At 37.0% G+C, this 16918-nt stretch overlaps 1 protein-coding gene across 1 annotated transcript; it reads left to right on the top strand.

The window, feature by feature from the left end:
- The first annotated feature begins 1757 nt into the window (after positions 1-1757).
- LOC149017882 (uncharacterized) lies at positions 1758-15505 on the top strand. The gene is made up of 5 exons (XM_089152214.1): positions 1758-2238; positions 2324-2566; positions 12318-12401; positions 13878-14007; positions 14100-15505. The coding sequence occupies exons 1-5, from the start codon at positions 1937-1939 to the stop codon at positions 14790-14792; spliced, it is 1452 nt and encodes a 483-aa protein (XP_089008340.1). The 5' UTR covers positions 1758-1936; the 3' UTR covers positions 14793-15505.
- Positions 15506-16918: the final 1413 nt, after the last annotated feature.

The following is a 16918-nucleotide window of genomic DNA, read 5'->3' as shown; positions in this document are numbered from 1 at the left end:
TTATACATTCTTTTAAGGTCACTAAAATTGATGTAATCGATCTCCCCAATAATATTCTTAATGTTGCTTTTACAAGTCTCAAGGAGACCCAAACGAATAGCAGAAACTTGATAGTCACAAGCGAAGCACAAAAAAGTTCTGCCTTCATATGCCAGAAAATGTTTTACTCAATAAAAAGAAAGAAAATTACATTAGGTCCTTAGTGAAGAATTAAAATTGGATTGGGTCCTTTAGTTGTTAAAATTACGCTGATTTTAGTACCAGCTAATACCGTCCCATGAAGGAGCCGAATCAAGATTTAACGCTAGGAGGAACCAACTATTGATATTTCATACTGAATACACTAAAGTTTTTACCTATTGTCTTTATCCTTAAAGGTTTTGCCAATCGGAGGCCCAAGTACAGATATTTTACACATAAAAAGAGGGTTATAATGAAAATTTTTAAATTTTAAGAGGAAGGGAATTGCAAATAATTTGAAGGGAAGGGGGTAGGTGCGACATTTTACATATGGAGAAAAATAAAAATTTCAAAAAATTGGAAAGAACAAAAAAATAAAAAAAATGGGAATATAGCCCTGTCCATGGTCATATGACTACTAATTTCATTCGTAAAATGATCAAAGTACTTTCATATTAAATTAATGGACATAACATTACTAATATACTCTCATATTTTATTCTTAAAAACTGTATAAGTGGGTCTTTAAAGCATCTTCAATTGCTTCTCTCTCGATGTTAACTATATATCTCATATTTCGACCACTATTGTTGGTTGGTTGGTTTTTTTTTTTTTTTTTTAATGAGCAAATTGCATCGGCACCCCAAAATGGAGGCCTTAAAACATTGCCACCCCTATTTTATGTTCATCGCTACATTAGTCCAATCTGCTATTGAAAAATTGTTAAACCACTATTTATATATTTTTATCAAAAACTTCCATTTTAATTATACAATTTTACCTAAATACCCTTATCAAAATATGAGGGGAAAAAAACCAACAATATAATCGTCTTCATCTGTGAATATTGTTCACCGGCAAAACAGAAACCCTACTCGAATTTCACGCATCTCCTCCGCACCCTTACCAAGTCAGGGTTTTGCTCCCTTAGGGTTTAGTGTTGTCCTGTTGAAATTAAGGCCATTAATGTTGTTCCCTTGCCGCCATGAGGGATCAAATCTAGCACAATGTTGAGTTCACCACAATCCTAGCAACGCTACAATGTTGTTTGAGGCTTCATTGCCCACGGTGGACATTTGGACATCTTAAGGGAGCTTTTATAATTAATATAGGTAGGGCTTCAATTTAGCATCGAGGGAATTCGAACTTTGACTTCCTACCTGGAAGTGTCCTTTACCAACGGGTACAATTTACTCTCTTTTTTTGGTGTGGTGATGAAAATTTTTTCCAGAATAAAGGAAGAAGATTGGTGGAGGCCTACAGGAGAAATCCTTTCACTTTTTTTTTTTTTTTTTTTTTGGTAGAGACAAATCCTTTAACTCACGTATGGTTTTAATAATGTTAGGCATAGGGGGTAGGATAATAATTTTTATTTTTCATCAATTTAGTATGTGGTTGTTTTGGTCATTTCACGAATAAAGTTGGTGCTCGATCTAGATATAATTATACCTACTAAAAGGACCCAACCTGATTTGAGGACTCACTAAGGACTCTAATGTAAACTTTTTCAAAGGACTCTACTGAAAGGACACAAAATTTTCAGATTTAGTACGGGAAAGAATATTATTATTCTTGAAAAAACAGACGACCGTAGTGTCGCTCTGCCTATTGCTGTGTCTTCTGGGTGGAGTTTGTGCTGTCAAAAAATGCCATAAATGGAAGACTGAAGAAAGCATTTTACCAGTGAGTGCTAAGGGGTTGAGGGTTTGGGTTGTTCTTATAGTACCATTGCGAAGACGAAGTTGCAAGAGTAGAAATGGTCACTCTGAGGAAGAGAGCTCGAACCTCAGAAACATCTGTAACTGCCGAAGAAGGCCAGAATGAATCAAACCTAACCGCTGGCAATGGAGAGAAACGGGGCTCAGGGTACGAGCAGTCAAGGGATCAAAGGATTAAAGAAAACATGGAGAGAATGCAGAAGCTTGGAATTGTTGACCTCTCACTCAAGCTCAAGTCTGGCATTTCCTCTCCAAAGCGCACCCGAAGAAACACTTCCGAAGGAAAAACTCCCCACCCTTCTCCAGTGCACTCTGCTGAACCCTCGAGACGTTCTTCCAGGTACCCTTTTCTTCGGCTGTCCTTTTTCTTCTTTATCTGTTTCTTTCGAGTTTGTAGAAGTAATGTCCTCAGTTTATGGGTTTAGGTTGCAGAATGCAGCTCCTGTTAACTACTCAGAAGTCCGTATGCACAAAAAGAACAAATCGGGATCCTTGGAGGATGAGGAACCTTGGATAGGAGAAGGGGAGAGGCCAGAGATTTATACGGAAGAACATGAGAAGCTATTGGGTACGTGTGAAACGCCTTGGACTCTTTTTGTGGATGGATTTGGGGAAGATGGTAAGCGTATATATGATTCGATTAACGGAAAGACATGCCATCAGTGCCGGTGAGTGATTGTCATCTTCTTTAATTCCCTTATGATCTTACCCAAAATTATTGAGTTTTTGGGATACTAATGTTATGATTATGATTTAAATGTCGCCGTGAAACTTAAGTATAATGTTTTACCAGGTTAGTCGGATACTGATATAATAATATCTGTAAATGGTGGCGCTTTAATTTAGAATTTGTTGGTAATTTTTTTTTTTTTTTTTGGGGTGGGGGGGGGGGTTGTGGTTGTGGTTTGTGGGCAACAATAATTTTTCTGCAGTGTATTTTTGTTCCTTTACCTCAGAACTTCTGGAGCCTTAATGAGTCTGATCGAAACTTTACTCTTTCCATTATCATGAACATCCTTTCCTCTTCATGTTTACCCTTTTTAAGTTTATCTGAAACTGTATGTATTCTGGTTTTTTTTTCAAATTTTGATGTTGTCACATAGTATCAGAGCCATGAAGAACCGGGGGGGGGGGGGGGGGAACTAGGATTTCTGATTATGATACTTCTTTTTGAAAAGGGATAATTACTATTGCCCCTTTGTACTTTGATTTTATTTCTACTTTATCCCCTGTACTTTTTAAAATTACTATTTCAACCTTTAACTTTGTCTACAATTACTAATGCCCCCCTACCGTTAAGCTCCGTTAGTTTACTGATGATGTGGCATGTATATATTTCTTCAAAATCCCAAAAATAACCCTGCAATTATCTTTTTACTTATTTGCTCTTTTTTCAAGTTATAATACTACTCTTAATAGGAAAAAATTAACTTTAATTTCACTTTTCTTTTTTAAAAAGAAACCCGAAGTCCAATAAAGTGGTAGAAAGAGCAGTTGCGGCAACTACTGGGGGTACCAACTAAAGGAAAGATGTGATTTTTTTTCTCTAAAAATAAATCACCAAATAAAGGAAAGATGTAATTAAATAAAACTTAAAATAGAAACTAAAATGTTAAGAAATATCAAATTTAATTCAAAGCTGCAAATTGAAAATCACCTAATATATGCTGACCATTATGTATGTTACCAAATTTTCTATCAATTAGATCTTATATGCTAATTTGTTTGTAAAACTTCCATCATGGTGATTATGAAAAATTTAAGTGGAATGTGAGAGTTTCAACAATCATAAGTATGTGATCCCACCAAATCCAAAACTAATTCTAAAATATAAGATTTTAAGGATATAATTGACATGCAATATAGTTTCTATAAATGAGGATAATGCCATATTTTTGACTTCTTAATTTTAAAGGCAAAATAGACATTTCATATTTGATGTTAACAGCAACTTAACACCGTTAGAAGTGAGGGGGACAATAGTAATTTCACAAAGAAGGGGGTTTGATTAGTAATAAAACCAAAGTATAAGGGGGGCAATAGTAATTATCCCTTTTGAAAATGTACCTTCTATCTTTGCCACTGCTCTTGGTCTGCTGGGATCTCTCAATATTTCCCCTGCTACAACCAGTCACATATAAGAATTATTGGTTGTTGAAATACGTAACTTGGCTGACAAGCACTGAAGCGAAGTAATTCAATTGATGAAGATTGATTCTTCCAATGTTCCAAATGTGCCAATCATTGTAATACTGATAACAGGTTTCCGGGATTGATTTTGGGTTCTGAGATTGCTGAATATGGTAGTTAATTGTTGATGACGTTTTCTATTTGCTGAACCACTTTTGTTTTCTGTTGTTGATGACATTGGCTTTCATGTTGGAAGTTTTATGGAATCTGCTTTGATACGATTTTACCATAGAATCTACCATGTGTTTTGCCTCTTTGATTTGCTGTTGTCATCTGGGTGACCACTTCTATTGGCCTGCTAGGTTCTGCTAAGTGTTTCTTTGATCTGATTTGATAGCAAAACCACTATCTTGTTGCTGCTAAATGTTTCGATCTGCTAGCAAGGTTCAACATGATTTGCTGCTGTGATGACAAAGCTGTTCTTGAAATTTGAGGCCTAACTGATGTCTATTCTGCTGAGATCTATTGTTGGGGCTTAGTATCTACATTCGGTTGAGTTGATTACTATTTAAAACTTGCTTTCGCTGTGGAAGATTTTTGATGTAGTTCTAGGATGCTACTCTTTTTCCTTTGGGAAGATTGCCACATATACGGCTTCTTTGAAAAGAGACTTAAATGGCGGTGCTTTGATATTGTGGATTGGGATTTGGGTTCATTATCACTTGTTTAGTCTCATTATTGATTTGATTAATTCAACACTGAGCTTATTAACTACTATTGTTGTTGATTATTTTGTGCTTGAGCTAAAATTGCCATATTTCAGAAGTTGTCTATGTTTATTAGTGTCAAGAATTAGTATTCAAGTCTAGTGCTGCCTTAATTATGTGTTCTTTTTGGTCCAAGCTGGAGCCTTTGATGTGTATACTCTAGGTTGGGGGATGTGTTAAATTGTGAGTTGGGTTTGTTTATGTTATTGTATACCATGATAGGTGGAGTCCCTCTTCTGTTTGGATTTTAGATTGCTTAGGTGTTGGTCTAATATTTATTTAGTTGCTTCCTTATTTGATAAGGATAATTTGTTCCTAAGTTGGGACTTAGATTTAGTCTCCAAGTTTGATGAGTATTAGAACAGGTTATATTGTTTTATGGTTATGGGTTCAAGTCGGGTAGTTTAGGTGTTTTCTTATTTCTCACCTTTATAGTTGTTGTTTCTATGAGTGGAAAACTCCCACGCTTATGCAAATGCATCAATTCCCATTATTTCTCTTTCTATTAATTCTTCCTTTTGCGTCACTATTTAAAGTTTAAACTTTATGTAGCCAATCAATCTGATTTATAGATTTATATTGAAGAAGTCACGTTCAGTCAAAATTAATTTGGTGCAAGTAAATGCTATCAAAAGTATTTTGAATTAATTAATTTCATAGATATCTAGCCAAATGAATATTTTACTGCAGTTTCTTTATTTCTAGTGATGTTTTGCCATAATAAGATTTATGAATTTTTTGATTTGAAGGGGGGGGGGGGGAGGAACTAGCATTAGAAAGTTGAAAATTGCACCTACGTTTCTAGCCAGTGTCTAAAAACCAATACAAACTATCAAAAACACAAGTACCATTTTAAATATACAAAAAAAGACTGTAAAAGATAGGTATCAAAACCACCTCGTCTAATAGGCTGGGGGAAATCTCAGATTCAACTACGACTCAGTTTTTGGGTAGTAGATGTCACATCCTCCCAGCCGGTACCCTATCTGGCATACCCGAGAGTGTGATCCACAGCCCTAAAGATCAAGTTTAGGAACGATCATATCCATTTCGCACAATAACATAATCAAAAGCAAGAACAAATCATAATGTTCAAGTAATTTATAATAAAAGTCAAGAAAGGATCTCAGAAGGATCACTATAGAATATCAGAGTGCGGAATAACAAGATACCAAATCAAAAGACAACTGTAGAGTATAGCGGAAATATACCCTACAAACACATGCGGAAGGTAGATCGAAATCTAAATAAAGCTCTAAGCTAATACAAGTAAAGTAAAAGATAAGTCTAGAAGAATGTAGAGAAAACTATTCCACATCTTCAGTCAGCTCTTCTTCTCCTTCAGTCTTCATCTTCTTCACCTTGTGCTTCCTTATACGTATCGTCATAGTATTCAAACCTGTAGAGAAGTCTAACAAAAGATTGTACAAAAAGGAATGAGTTTCGAAAGAAACTCAGTAAGGCAAGTTAATCCATAACAACATAAATAACATGTGGCAAAACATAACAAGATGCAATGCAATATGAGACAGATAATGTATGTATGCAACTAAACTCTAGTTGAGTGAGGTTTACATGGTTCAACCACAGGGATTCGGAGGGCTATACAGGGTCAAATTGAGTGAGGTTTTCTTTTACGAGTCAATCAAGAAGTCTAGTTTTCAGAAATACTTTTATATCAAGAATTGGAGTTCATTAGGTCTACCAACTAAGCTCATCTTCTTTGATGCGCATGCAGGATTTGACAGACATAGTTCAGCAACTTCGGACAGGGATTTGGAAGGTTATATGGGGTCAAATTGAGTGGGGTTTTCTCCTGGAAGTCCATTAAGAAGTCTAGTTTTGGAAAATATAATCGGATTGAGCACAAGAGTTCATTAGGTATTTCAACTAATTCACCCCTCTTCGGTGCGCAGATTCAGAACAAAACTGATGGCTCTCATGGAAAGGCTAGGGGTAATCAAGATTCACCGTAGGGAAAGAGAAACAAAGAATGCACAATCTGAAAAGGTGTTGGGAAGTTTCCAACAGATAAAAGAACATTAGGGTCTCAGATATGGTTACCTCTCATAAGAGTTGGTTACCTCCCATGAGAGTTACCCATAATTAACTCTTACAAAAACAACCCAAGATAGATAAAGGAACATCTCATTAATATTTCAAAATCAAGAATGGAATTAGGAAGGGTCTACCAATGAGAGGAAAGAATGTAAATAAATTCAAAGGAAAGAAATCCTAATATCCCATAGGAAGACTAGGGAGAATAAAGATTCACCCTAAGGAATAAAGATAAAGAAATCATAATAAAGAAAGTCTTGGGGAGGATCCAATGAATTAAAAGAAAATAGAAGGGTTGCCAATTGTTCCAAGGAAAAACAAGGATCAACTCCTCAATCATGAGGACACAAGGGAAGGTCATGGTAATAGTATGAGACCTTCCCCACAATCATAAAGATAGGTAGAAGATTCAGGAAAAGTATCATCAAGATTGTTGGTGGAATCAAATTCAAGAATCATCGCCATATGGCTTCAAGAACATAGAGTGAATTGGGGAATTCACTCTAGGGCTAAAAGAATTAGAGAAGAGGTCATTACTGCAGTGTAATACGCTTCTCATAATCAGAATATCAGAAGTAGAGAAGAAAGAATGAATTAAAGAAGAAACGAATTGAATACTAACCTTTTAGAAGAGAAACCGATGAAGAAATCTGAATAGATGCTTGAGGGTCTTCCTTGGCTTCGAAGGAGAGGATCTAGGGCTCTTCCCACGTTCTCCAAAGGCTTAGAACAGATTGAGAGTGAAAAACATGGAGTTCCCCCTTTTAAATAGCACAAAGAGTCCAAGAATTACTAGGATTTCACCAAATTGACCAAATTGACCCTGTTGATTGATTGGTTGCCAAAGAGGAAGATCTAAGGTCCTTTCCACGTTCCATAGAGAGTTAGAAACCTAGTGGGAATGTTTACCACGAATTTAAAAGAAATAAAGCTTTTAAAAACCTTAAAAACAAAAAAATTACCAAAATGCCACTGCCTAGACAGCTTGTTCAAAAATAGGAATTTAATGGGCCTAACTTCAATATTTTTGGATGGGCTTCTTTCAACTCATCATACTACTTACCTAGTATGGAGGGATGTCTTCAAACTAGGTCCAACTAAGCTTTAGGTCCATCAACTAAGTTCTTCTTCACCAATGAGTAGTTCAACACCAAATCAATTAAGGTTTCCATAAGGAAACACCATCATCAATATCCATGGGTTTTGGGTCAAACACCATATCTTCTACTGAGATGGCCCACAAAGACATCATCCCTCATTTTGGGACATTGCATCAACCCTAAGAGAAAGGTCTGACATGGCTTCCTAAGATTTTCAAAGATAGTAAAACTGAAATCACGGTCAAACTTCAAAGTCAACATTAAACAAAACTGAAATCACGGTCCAACTTTAAAGTCAACATTTAAACAAAACTGAAATCACGGTCCAACTTCAAAGTCAACATTTAAACAAACCCTTCTTTACCCAAAACAGATAGGGTGCCCTGGCTAGGTTTGGGTTGGATTTCACAGTAGAAACACATGAGTTTTTGAACCTTGGTTGGCTTCTGTTGGGAGTCCCTACTTGATCAATTAAGCAATAGAAAAGACAACAACCTAACAGGTAAGGGGAATGCCTTTGGAGGATCACTCAATATTCTTTAGGCACCATTTGTTTGTTGAATCTGAAGTGGGGTGGGAGAAAAGGGGTGGGAAGAAGTTTGAAAAAGTAAACTCTTCCATGAAATCCCAAAATATGGCGTGTTTGGTTCAATGGGGTGGGAAGGTGGGCTTGTCTGCTAATGTGATATGTTACTTTTCTCACCCCATCCCTTTTCAAAGTCCCGCTAAATAGGGGTACTTTGTGGAAAAGAGTGGGATACAACAAAAGTAGGACCCACATTTTGAACTTTTTTACAAAATGCTTTCTTTTTCTTTCCTATCCCCTCACCCCACTACATATGAGTTCCACAGTTTATTTTTCCTATCCCACTTCTGCAAACAAATGATGCCTTAATGTATAAAGAACACAAATCAAGCCGAATTTGAACAATGCGATCTCTGTATTCTAATCATTTGATATAGTAAAACAATAACAGAACTACATATGAGTTCCACATGTTTATTTTTCCTACCCCACTTCGCAAACAAATGGTGCCTTAATGTATAAAAAACACAAATCAAGCCGAATTTGAATAATGCAATCTTTGTATTCTAATCATTTGATTTAGTAAAACAATAAAAGAAAAAGTGTCTCCAAAGGACCCTATGATGAGTTTCAAGTAAGGTGTTTCCTGAAAATTTGGAAACCCCTAGCCACATTAAAGTTTCAGTAAATTACAAATTGCACGCTTTAGTGAGGCCTAAACTCTAGGTTGTATGCTTTAGTGCCCTAAATTACAGATTGCACTCTCAAAATTACAAGTTTACGCTCATGACTTTCCATCCAAAATTTTATTAAGTCAACTGTGAAATGTCAAAACTACCCTCAATATGGTATAATGACCATTTTACCCTCAATTCATATCTGAACGTATATTACTCAAATACCCTCTTAATGTTAAATTACATAAATACCCCCCAACATCTCATTTTAAATTTACAGCTTCAATTACTCAAATACTCCTTTGAGGTAAATTACCGGAATACCCCCCACACCCATCCATAGAAGAGTATGCATGCTAGTGCGCTACAACTAGCACTTCAAAGTCAGCTGTAAACGGATGCGCGCATGACGCGCCGATTCAATTCCGCCTCATCATTGTTTCCCTCTGTTGTCGAATCGGTTCTAGAAAAACCTCCTTCTTCCTTGGTTGGTTAGGAGTTCTTGAACCTAGCCCCATCTCGTGGGATATTGGTTCAAATCCAATTCTAAGATGGGAGATTTGATTCATTCTGAATGAATTTAATTCAGAATGAAAGACACTTATTGTCTTCTTCACATATCAGTGAGCTCATATCTTCTTCACTTGAGTCACCCATTTCAAAAGGATCTCTAGTAATTTGATACAACGAACTTAAGATGAGTGGCAATGGATTTGAGCCAAAGGTGCAGGAAAGCAATAATTTTTCCGGATCAGATAAGTTCAGGCGGTTCTCCGGCAGCGAAAACATGAAGAGGAAACAAGAAAAAGAGAAGGCCGATACTCTCGTGCACTTAATTTCTTGTGTTCTGAAGTAAACAATCTCGGTTGGTAGGGTTTTACTGTTTCTGTAAATGCTACTTCCTAGGTCCTCAAGTAAACAATCTGAGCTATATAGCTTAATGGTTCAATCAGTTATATAGATCAGATAGATGTAGGAAGTGTTATACTGCTTCTGTAAATGCTATCTAGCAATCTGAGTTATGGCTTGATGGTTTCATCGCTTATAGATCAGTTTGGAAAGGCTTTACTGTAAATGCTTAGTTTTATAGAATGGTCGTGTAATTTTCTGTAATCATTAATATAAGTCCTTTTTCTACTTTCTGTAATGAGATCATCTTCCAAGATTAGGCTCAGGAACCAAGTAATCCTTTTTCCTGATCTTTTTTAGGATTCAAGAGCTCTTCTTACCGGCTCAAACTTAATAAGAAGCGATACTTCAGTCTTTAACCTTCATCTCTTCCAATCAACTGTTGGCATTTTCGAGATCAATAGCTCAGATAAGGACTTGATCTAAAGCTTGGTAAACTATTGGGAAAATTAGATTTAGAGAGTGGAGAGATCAGGATCCGAGACAGAATAAAGAAAAGAACTGCAAGACAGAAAATTTATAGAAATTGCACAACTGGAAATCAACGTCGGAAACTGAGGATAAACCCCAAATGAAGAAGACGATCAGTGAATAGGTTGGGGGGGGGTATTCCAGTAGCTTACTCAAAGGGTTATTTGAGTAATTGAAGCTGTAAATTTAAAATGAGATGTTGGGGGTATTTACGTAATTTAACATTAAGAGGGTATTTGAGTAATTACACGTTCAGATATGAATTGAGGGTAAAATGGTCATTATACCATATTGAGGGTAATATGGACATTTCACAGTTGACTTAACAGAATTTTGGATGGAGAGTGATGAGCGTGCAACTTGTAATTTTGAGATTGTGCAATCTGTAATTTAGGGCCCTAAGCGTGCAACCTAGAGTTTACGCCTCACTAAGGTCTGCAATCTGTAATTTACTCTTAATTTTTAAAATTTCCCTTGATTTAGCTGAACCTGGAATTGAACCAAGATTAAATTGAGGCCATGCTTTGAGGCAGAAGTTCAACACAACCAGACCCAAGTACCCAACCAACCCAAAATATCTCAACTTGCAGACTTAGTTTCTTCTGCTTCTTTCTAGATCAATAATGCATCAACAAGTCCTGGATTAAGCTCTTAATTCCAGCGAGATAATATAGTAATAAAACAAAAGACCCTGAAAAACACCATGACTGGCTGAAGAAAAGGTTTGCCTAGAATTTTGGAAACCACAAACCAAACAGATGTGTTCAAACTGGCCCCTTGATTAGGCTGAACCAGGAATTGAAACAAACTTACAGCAAGACCATCTTTTGAGCTAGAAGTTTGATATGACTAGGCCTAGTCCTACTCAAAATCTAACCAGACTGCCGGAACGGGGTTTCATCGTCTTCTTTCTAGTTGAAAACTGTGTCATTCGCCCTGCATTTGAGCCCCTTATCTGTTCAATGCCTGCTCAAGTTTAAAAGTTATGTTTGTCAGATCTGTACTAGTGGTTGCCTCCAAAGGATGGATTTACTGTATTCTTGATAAACAGAAATTTAAGCTGTGTATGGTTGAAAGAGACGGGTAAATGAACAAGGAAAATAAAATAAAATAAGAAATTCCCATGCTTTTTGGTTGTTAATGGAGAAGAAAGGAAAATAAGCTATTCTTTTCTATATGATTGACCAAAAAGTTGTAGGACCCATGACAGTATACACTCTAGACCTATTGTCCAAGACAAATCTCACAATAAAAGAGTAAAATGCTTGCCAAATGGGCAAGACTTTTTTCAGGACTAATGACAACTTCCGCAGTTCCAATACAATATTTAAAAACTGTTAGAAGAATGTCTATGAAATCAAACAGCATGAGATTTTCGCTCCACATAAAATTAGTAAAGTGGAAAGTTCTTGTCATATCTCTTCATCTCTTGTCAACGAGACACAGCCTTACTAACAACTTCTGGTTTTCAATCCCTTCTCTGATCTCTTTCCCTGTGGTTTGCATGGTATCTGTTGCTTGGTTTTGGGTGATGTAATGGTGTGGCCAAACAGCTACTAATGTGGTGGTCAGGTCTTCTTGTCAGTGGGGTACTTTCTATGACCTTTACTCCAACTCTTATAAACTTTCATGTTTAACTGTGATGTATCCAGTCTTATTCATCAGATTCATTATTGTATAATTCCACAGTCCAGTATTCATTTTAAGATGAAATATTGATTGTTTATCTCTAGAATTGTTCATTCAGTTTAGTATGATAAGATGGACTCAATTTCTTGCAGGCAAAAAACTCTTGGTCGTCGTACCCATTGCATCAAATGCGATCTGGTACAGGGGCAGTTTTGTGGAGATTGCTTGTACATGAGGTATACCTATTGCAGCTTCTTTTTATATTTTTATATCATTGAAAATCCAATACCAGTTTGGTCCTATAACTCCATTGCCTCCATAATTCTCTTGCCTGGTTTCTAAATTTCTTTTGGCGTTAATCTTTATGATGTTCCAATTTCCTCACGTGATTGACAGTTTACACTCATTTTGCGATCTGATAAGACCACAGCTACCCACTCAATTTAACCATGCAAACAAGCTCCTCTCTTGGTGATAATGCTGCAATTACTCACAATCCAGACACTCACCTTCACTGCAAATAAATGGGAAGAACAGGGATCTGAACAAGGGAAATGCTTTCAATTAACTCTCACTTAACGTCAAAATGCCGTAAAATCTCTCCCCCAGAAATCCTGCAGTTCCTATTCTACTTGTTCCAACCGAGGGTCTTACCCTCACCAACGAGCTCTGCTTGTCCCTTCCCTTAACAGAATTCTCCTCCCCCCTCGCTATTCCTTACTTTCCGCTAATATACCCCAAAACAAATCCTAACTAACTACCATTTTCTCCTGCCAAAAATCCTAACATAAATTTGGCTGCCCCCCAATGAGACCTTGCCATCTGTTCCTATGCCCTTTAACTCACTTATTCCCCACATGTCCAGCTATATTTGATCCCATGTGCCCCTCCTACATGTGATCCCATGTTCAAGTTGAGAATGTTGTTAGATTTGCAAGAAGTTTTCATTGTTCTGCCATTTATAAGTGTGAGATTTACACAGGAACCCCAGGATGTAGTGGGGAACCTGGGAACCACCCCCTATGCTTTCATGTGACAGAAAATGACAAATAATGTGATTGGCCCTGATAGTCAATGATGCCACTTTGATTCCTGATGTGGTTTGCTTTTGACTTGGACATCCTTGGTGAGAATACTATGCTAGATTTTTTCCATATTCTCATAATTTGGCATGCGTGCGGGTGACAAGGTTCTTCTGTTTTCTTTCTCATGACTGCCCATACTGTGTGTCTCTGTCACAAATCTCTTATGTGATGTGGACATAAGGTAGAAAAACCCTTGAACTCAGATGGCTCCATATGGTATATGAAGTTTCAGATCAAAACAAGATAGTTTAATTGTCTTTAAATGAATTCAAACTTCATAGAATAATTCAGCTCCCTATACTCACTTTTTAACCACTTCCTCTGGTTCATAATTCATTAGTGAGACTAGTGTATGATCCCATCACATGGACGTAACTGTGTCTACCAAGTGTGTAAAGAGAAAAGTTTTGACAGGTGCTAAATGTAATTAAGAAATTCTTTACATTTAATCTTTCCCCAATTTTTGAGGTATAAACGATCTAATACTTAAATGCCATCATTCTCAAAGTTTCCCCATTAAATATATCTGTAGCTATCATCCCTTGATGTCATTCCACAGTGATGGTGAGTCCTAGTCTAATACAAGCTTTTAGATAACTTGTTTTGTGGTTTGACTCTACTATGAAGATATGGGGAGAATGTACTAGAAGCCAAGCAGAATCCCAATTGGATTTGCCCTCCTTGTCGTGGAATTTGCAACTGCAGTTTATGCCGGCTGAAGAAAGGATGGGTTCCCACTGGGAACCTGTATAGGAAAGTAAGATTGTTCTACTCTTCTGTCAGCCTACTTTTATCTTTCAAATATGTTTCAAATTTCCAATAGAGCCATGGGCATTGCTTTTCTTCCAGGTTATGAAGCTGGGCTACAAGTCAGTTGCACATTATCTCATCCAAACCCGCCGTGCTCAAACAAACTTAGAAGAAGAATCAGGTATGAAACACTCTTCAGTGAAGAGTGCATTACCTTGTGAAGGCTCAAAAAAACTGTCACAGCAGAAGTCTTTTGTCAGCGATGATGACAATCAAGAATGTTCAGAGCCACAACTCGAAGAATTTGAAGATGACGATGGGACTGAAGAGAAAAAAGCAAGAGTGCAGAATATGGACACTGAGCATGATGTTAGCAATAGCGCATCTGAAGGGAATTCAAAACTTACAATAAATCATGCCCTACCTACTGGGACTGAAGAGAAAAAAGCAGAAGTGCAGAATATGGACACTGAGCATGATGTTAGCAATAGTGCATCTGAAGGGGATTCAAAGCTTACAATAAATCATGCCCTACCTACTGAAATATTCCAAGAAAGTATTGCTGGAAGGCAGAACAGTAAGAAAGAATCTGACTGCAGCAAATGTACAGCACCAGAGACTGGAAACAGCCAAGATGAGAAATCTAAAGTGGGGAAAGAAGTAGGGAATACACACTATGTAGACATCAGCGATACTGGGTCAGAGAGTGATCAGAACCCAATTGCTCTTGCCGGCAACTTGATTCCGAATAGTATTGCTGGAAGGTTGAGGGCAAGACAGCGCAGGTCCTGAAGATGGATGCTCTTTATGTATATCAGTGAGGTACTGATTTTCTAGTATTGGTTCTCAGTTACATATGAGGCAAGCATCAACTTTTAAACAGGCTCCATATTTTCGGCAAGCATGGATGTAAATTCTTATTCTGCTTGGGTTCAAGCCTTTTTGTCATTCTACAGGTGCAAGAAGACCCAAATGATGGGATATTGACATGTTGTAATTAAGTCAGCAAGAACTTTACTTGAAGACTTAATCTGGCACTGAACCAAAATCATTTGTTATGGTAAAATTAATCCCTTATTTAAGTATTCATGGAAACCCTGCGTTTAAGTCATGCAAGCAAGTGCACATTGGTTCTACAATTTAAGCAGGGATAACAAAATGATCTTGTTTCAAACCCTGAACCCAACAGTCATGGGCCTAGACAAGATGAACCCAATACCTTCTTCCTTTTGTCAAATTCAGCTTTCTTTTCTCTCCAACGCCTCCAAGGCGCCTCCTTCCAAAACCACCCAAAAAAGTGTTAGTAGATGAAAAAGAATGGTTTCATGATAATGCTCTACAATAAGATCCAACAATCGTTGTGTCATCCTTGTGATACCTACCAGCCATTCGCAAAAAAGCTACACAGAACTACCCATTACCTCCACTAGCAACATCAGCAGTCAGTTCAACACCAAACTTGCCAAACCAAAGTTGCATGAAGAAAAAGAGAGGTTGAACCATGCGGCCATGCCTTCCCACTCAGCCCTCTCACAGACATGAATTAACTTTTCAAGTCAAAGTAAGTGAAACTGACGCCCAAGGAATAGGAAAAGTTTTTCAAGTAAAAAAAGCAGCAACCAAAGCAGTATCTGGAGATACCATTCAAAACTCAAAAGGGTGTCCAATGCAAAAAGTAGGAATTCCCCTTTTCCACTTTCCAACCCCACATTTCACAAAGCTGTTGCAGAGCATTATTTGATCTCAAATGTGACCCAAACCCGGCCTGGTTGTCAATCATTAAGCTACATGTGTTGGGTTGTTCCTGGTTTTGGTTTTGGTAGGTCTCAAAGATGAAAATAGTGAAACCCATTTGGACCCTGTTTGACATCATCCATGCTGTTCTTTCTGGTTTGATCATCCAAACCAAATGCATTTCATTATTGAATTGATATCGAACCCAAGGATTTTGAACTAACCATGCCTTCATCGAAGTGAAACTGATTAGAATAGAATCTGGGTCATTTATAAAAGCATACATATATAGCCAAATAGATGAAAAGGAGAACAGTACAATGCAATCACCATTGGAGCATCGTGCCTCGAGCCATGCCATGTCACTTATGAAAAGCAGAGCCCAGTTCCTATTTGTATCTTCTTCTCTGTCACAAGCTCAGACCGCTAGACTTCAAATGTAAAAATCTAAGAGGAACGAAAGAGAAGAAAAAAAACAAAGACAAAAGAGAAAGTGCTTTACCCAATTATAACAGACAAAGTAGAAAAATAATTAGAAGAATGAATAAACTAAATAAAGAACACAATTATTTCAACTACAAGTATAGACTAATAATGTGCATACATTTTCTTTTTTTCCTACCATGGATTACACAAAAAAATTCAAGTCAAAAGCTTTTTTCTCGTAACTGAAAGAAAATTCTTTATTTCAAGGTTATATCATCATGTGATAATATTGTGTTTGGCTAGAATGGCTGGGTTGAACCAAGGTGGGGGGGGGGTGCATAGACCAATCATGTTCGAGACTATAGAACCAAGGGTTCGACTCCATGAGCTCAAAAAAATTGTATTCGATAAAGGATGCTTGGAAACTAAAGTGTCTTAGAAACAAGAGACTTTTTTGAAAAGGATTGTTTATTATGTATTGTATCCACTCAGGGAATTCTCAACTAACTTAAATTGGACGGTCTAGAAAGCACGCCACCTCCATCCAATGATCCAAATCAATCAGCTTAAACTATATACACTCCTATTGCCAACCAATTAAGATCGGTCTACCCTTACTTTTCTCCTTTTTGTAGGCATTGAACAGTTCAAATTGGATTAAGACAAATCAAATATGATTCTTGTTTCATCACAAAGATTCATTATTTTTGGTTTCAGTCTGAAAATTCATTCCCATCCATAATATTAATGGACAAGAT

The sequence above is a fragment of the Hakea prostrata genome, chromosome 4, assembly GCF_041222555.1.
Source record: "Hakea prostrata isolate BN-2017 chromosome 4, UWA_Hpros_2, whole genome shotgun sequence".
Lineage (NCBI taxonomy): Eukaryota > Viridiplantae > Streptophyta > Magnoliopsida > Proteales > Proteaceae > Hakea > Hakea prostrata.
The sequence above is the reverse complement of the archived record's forward strand: the minus strand, read 5'-3'. Positions and strand labels throughout refer to the sequence as shown.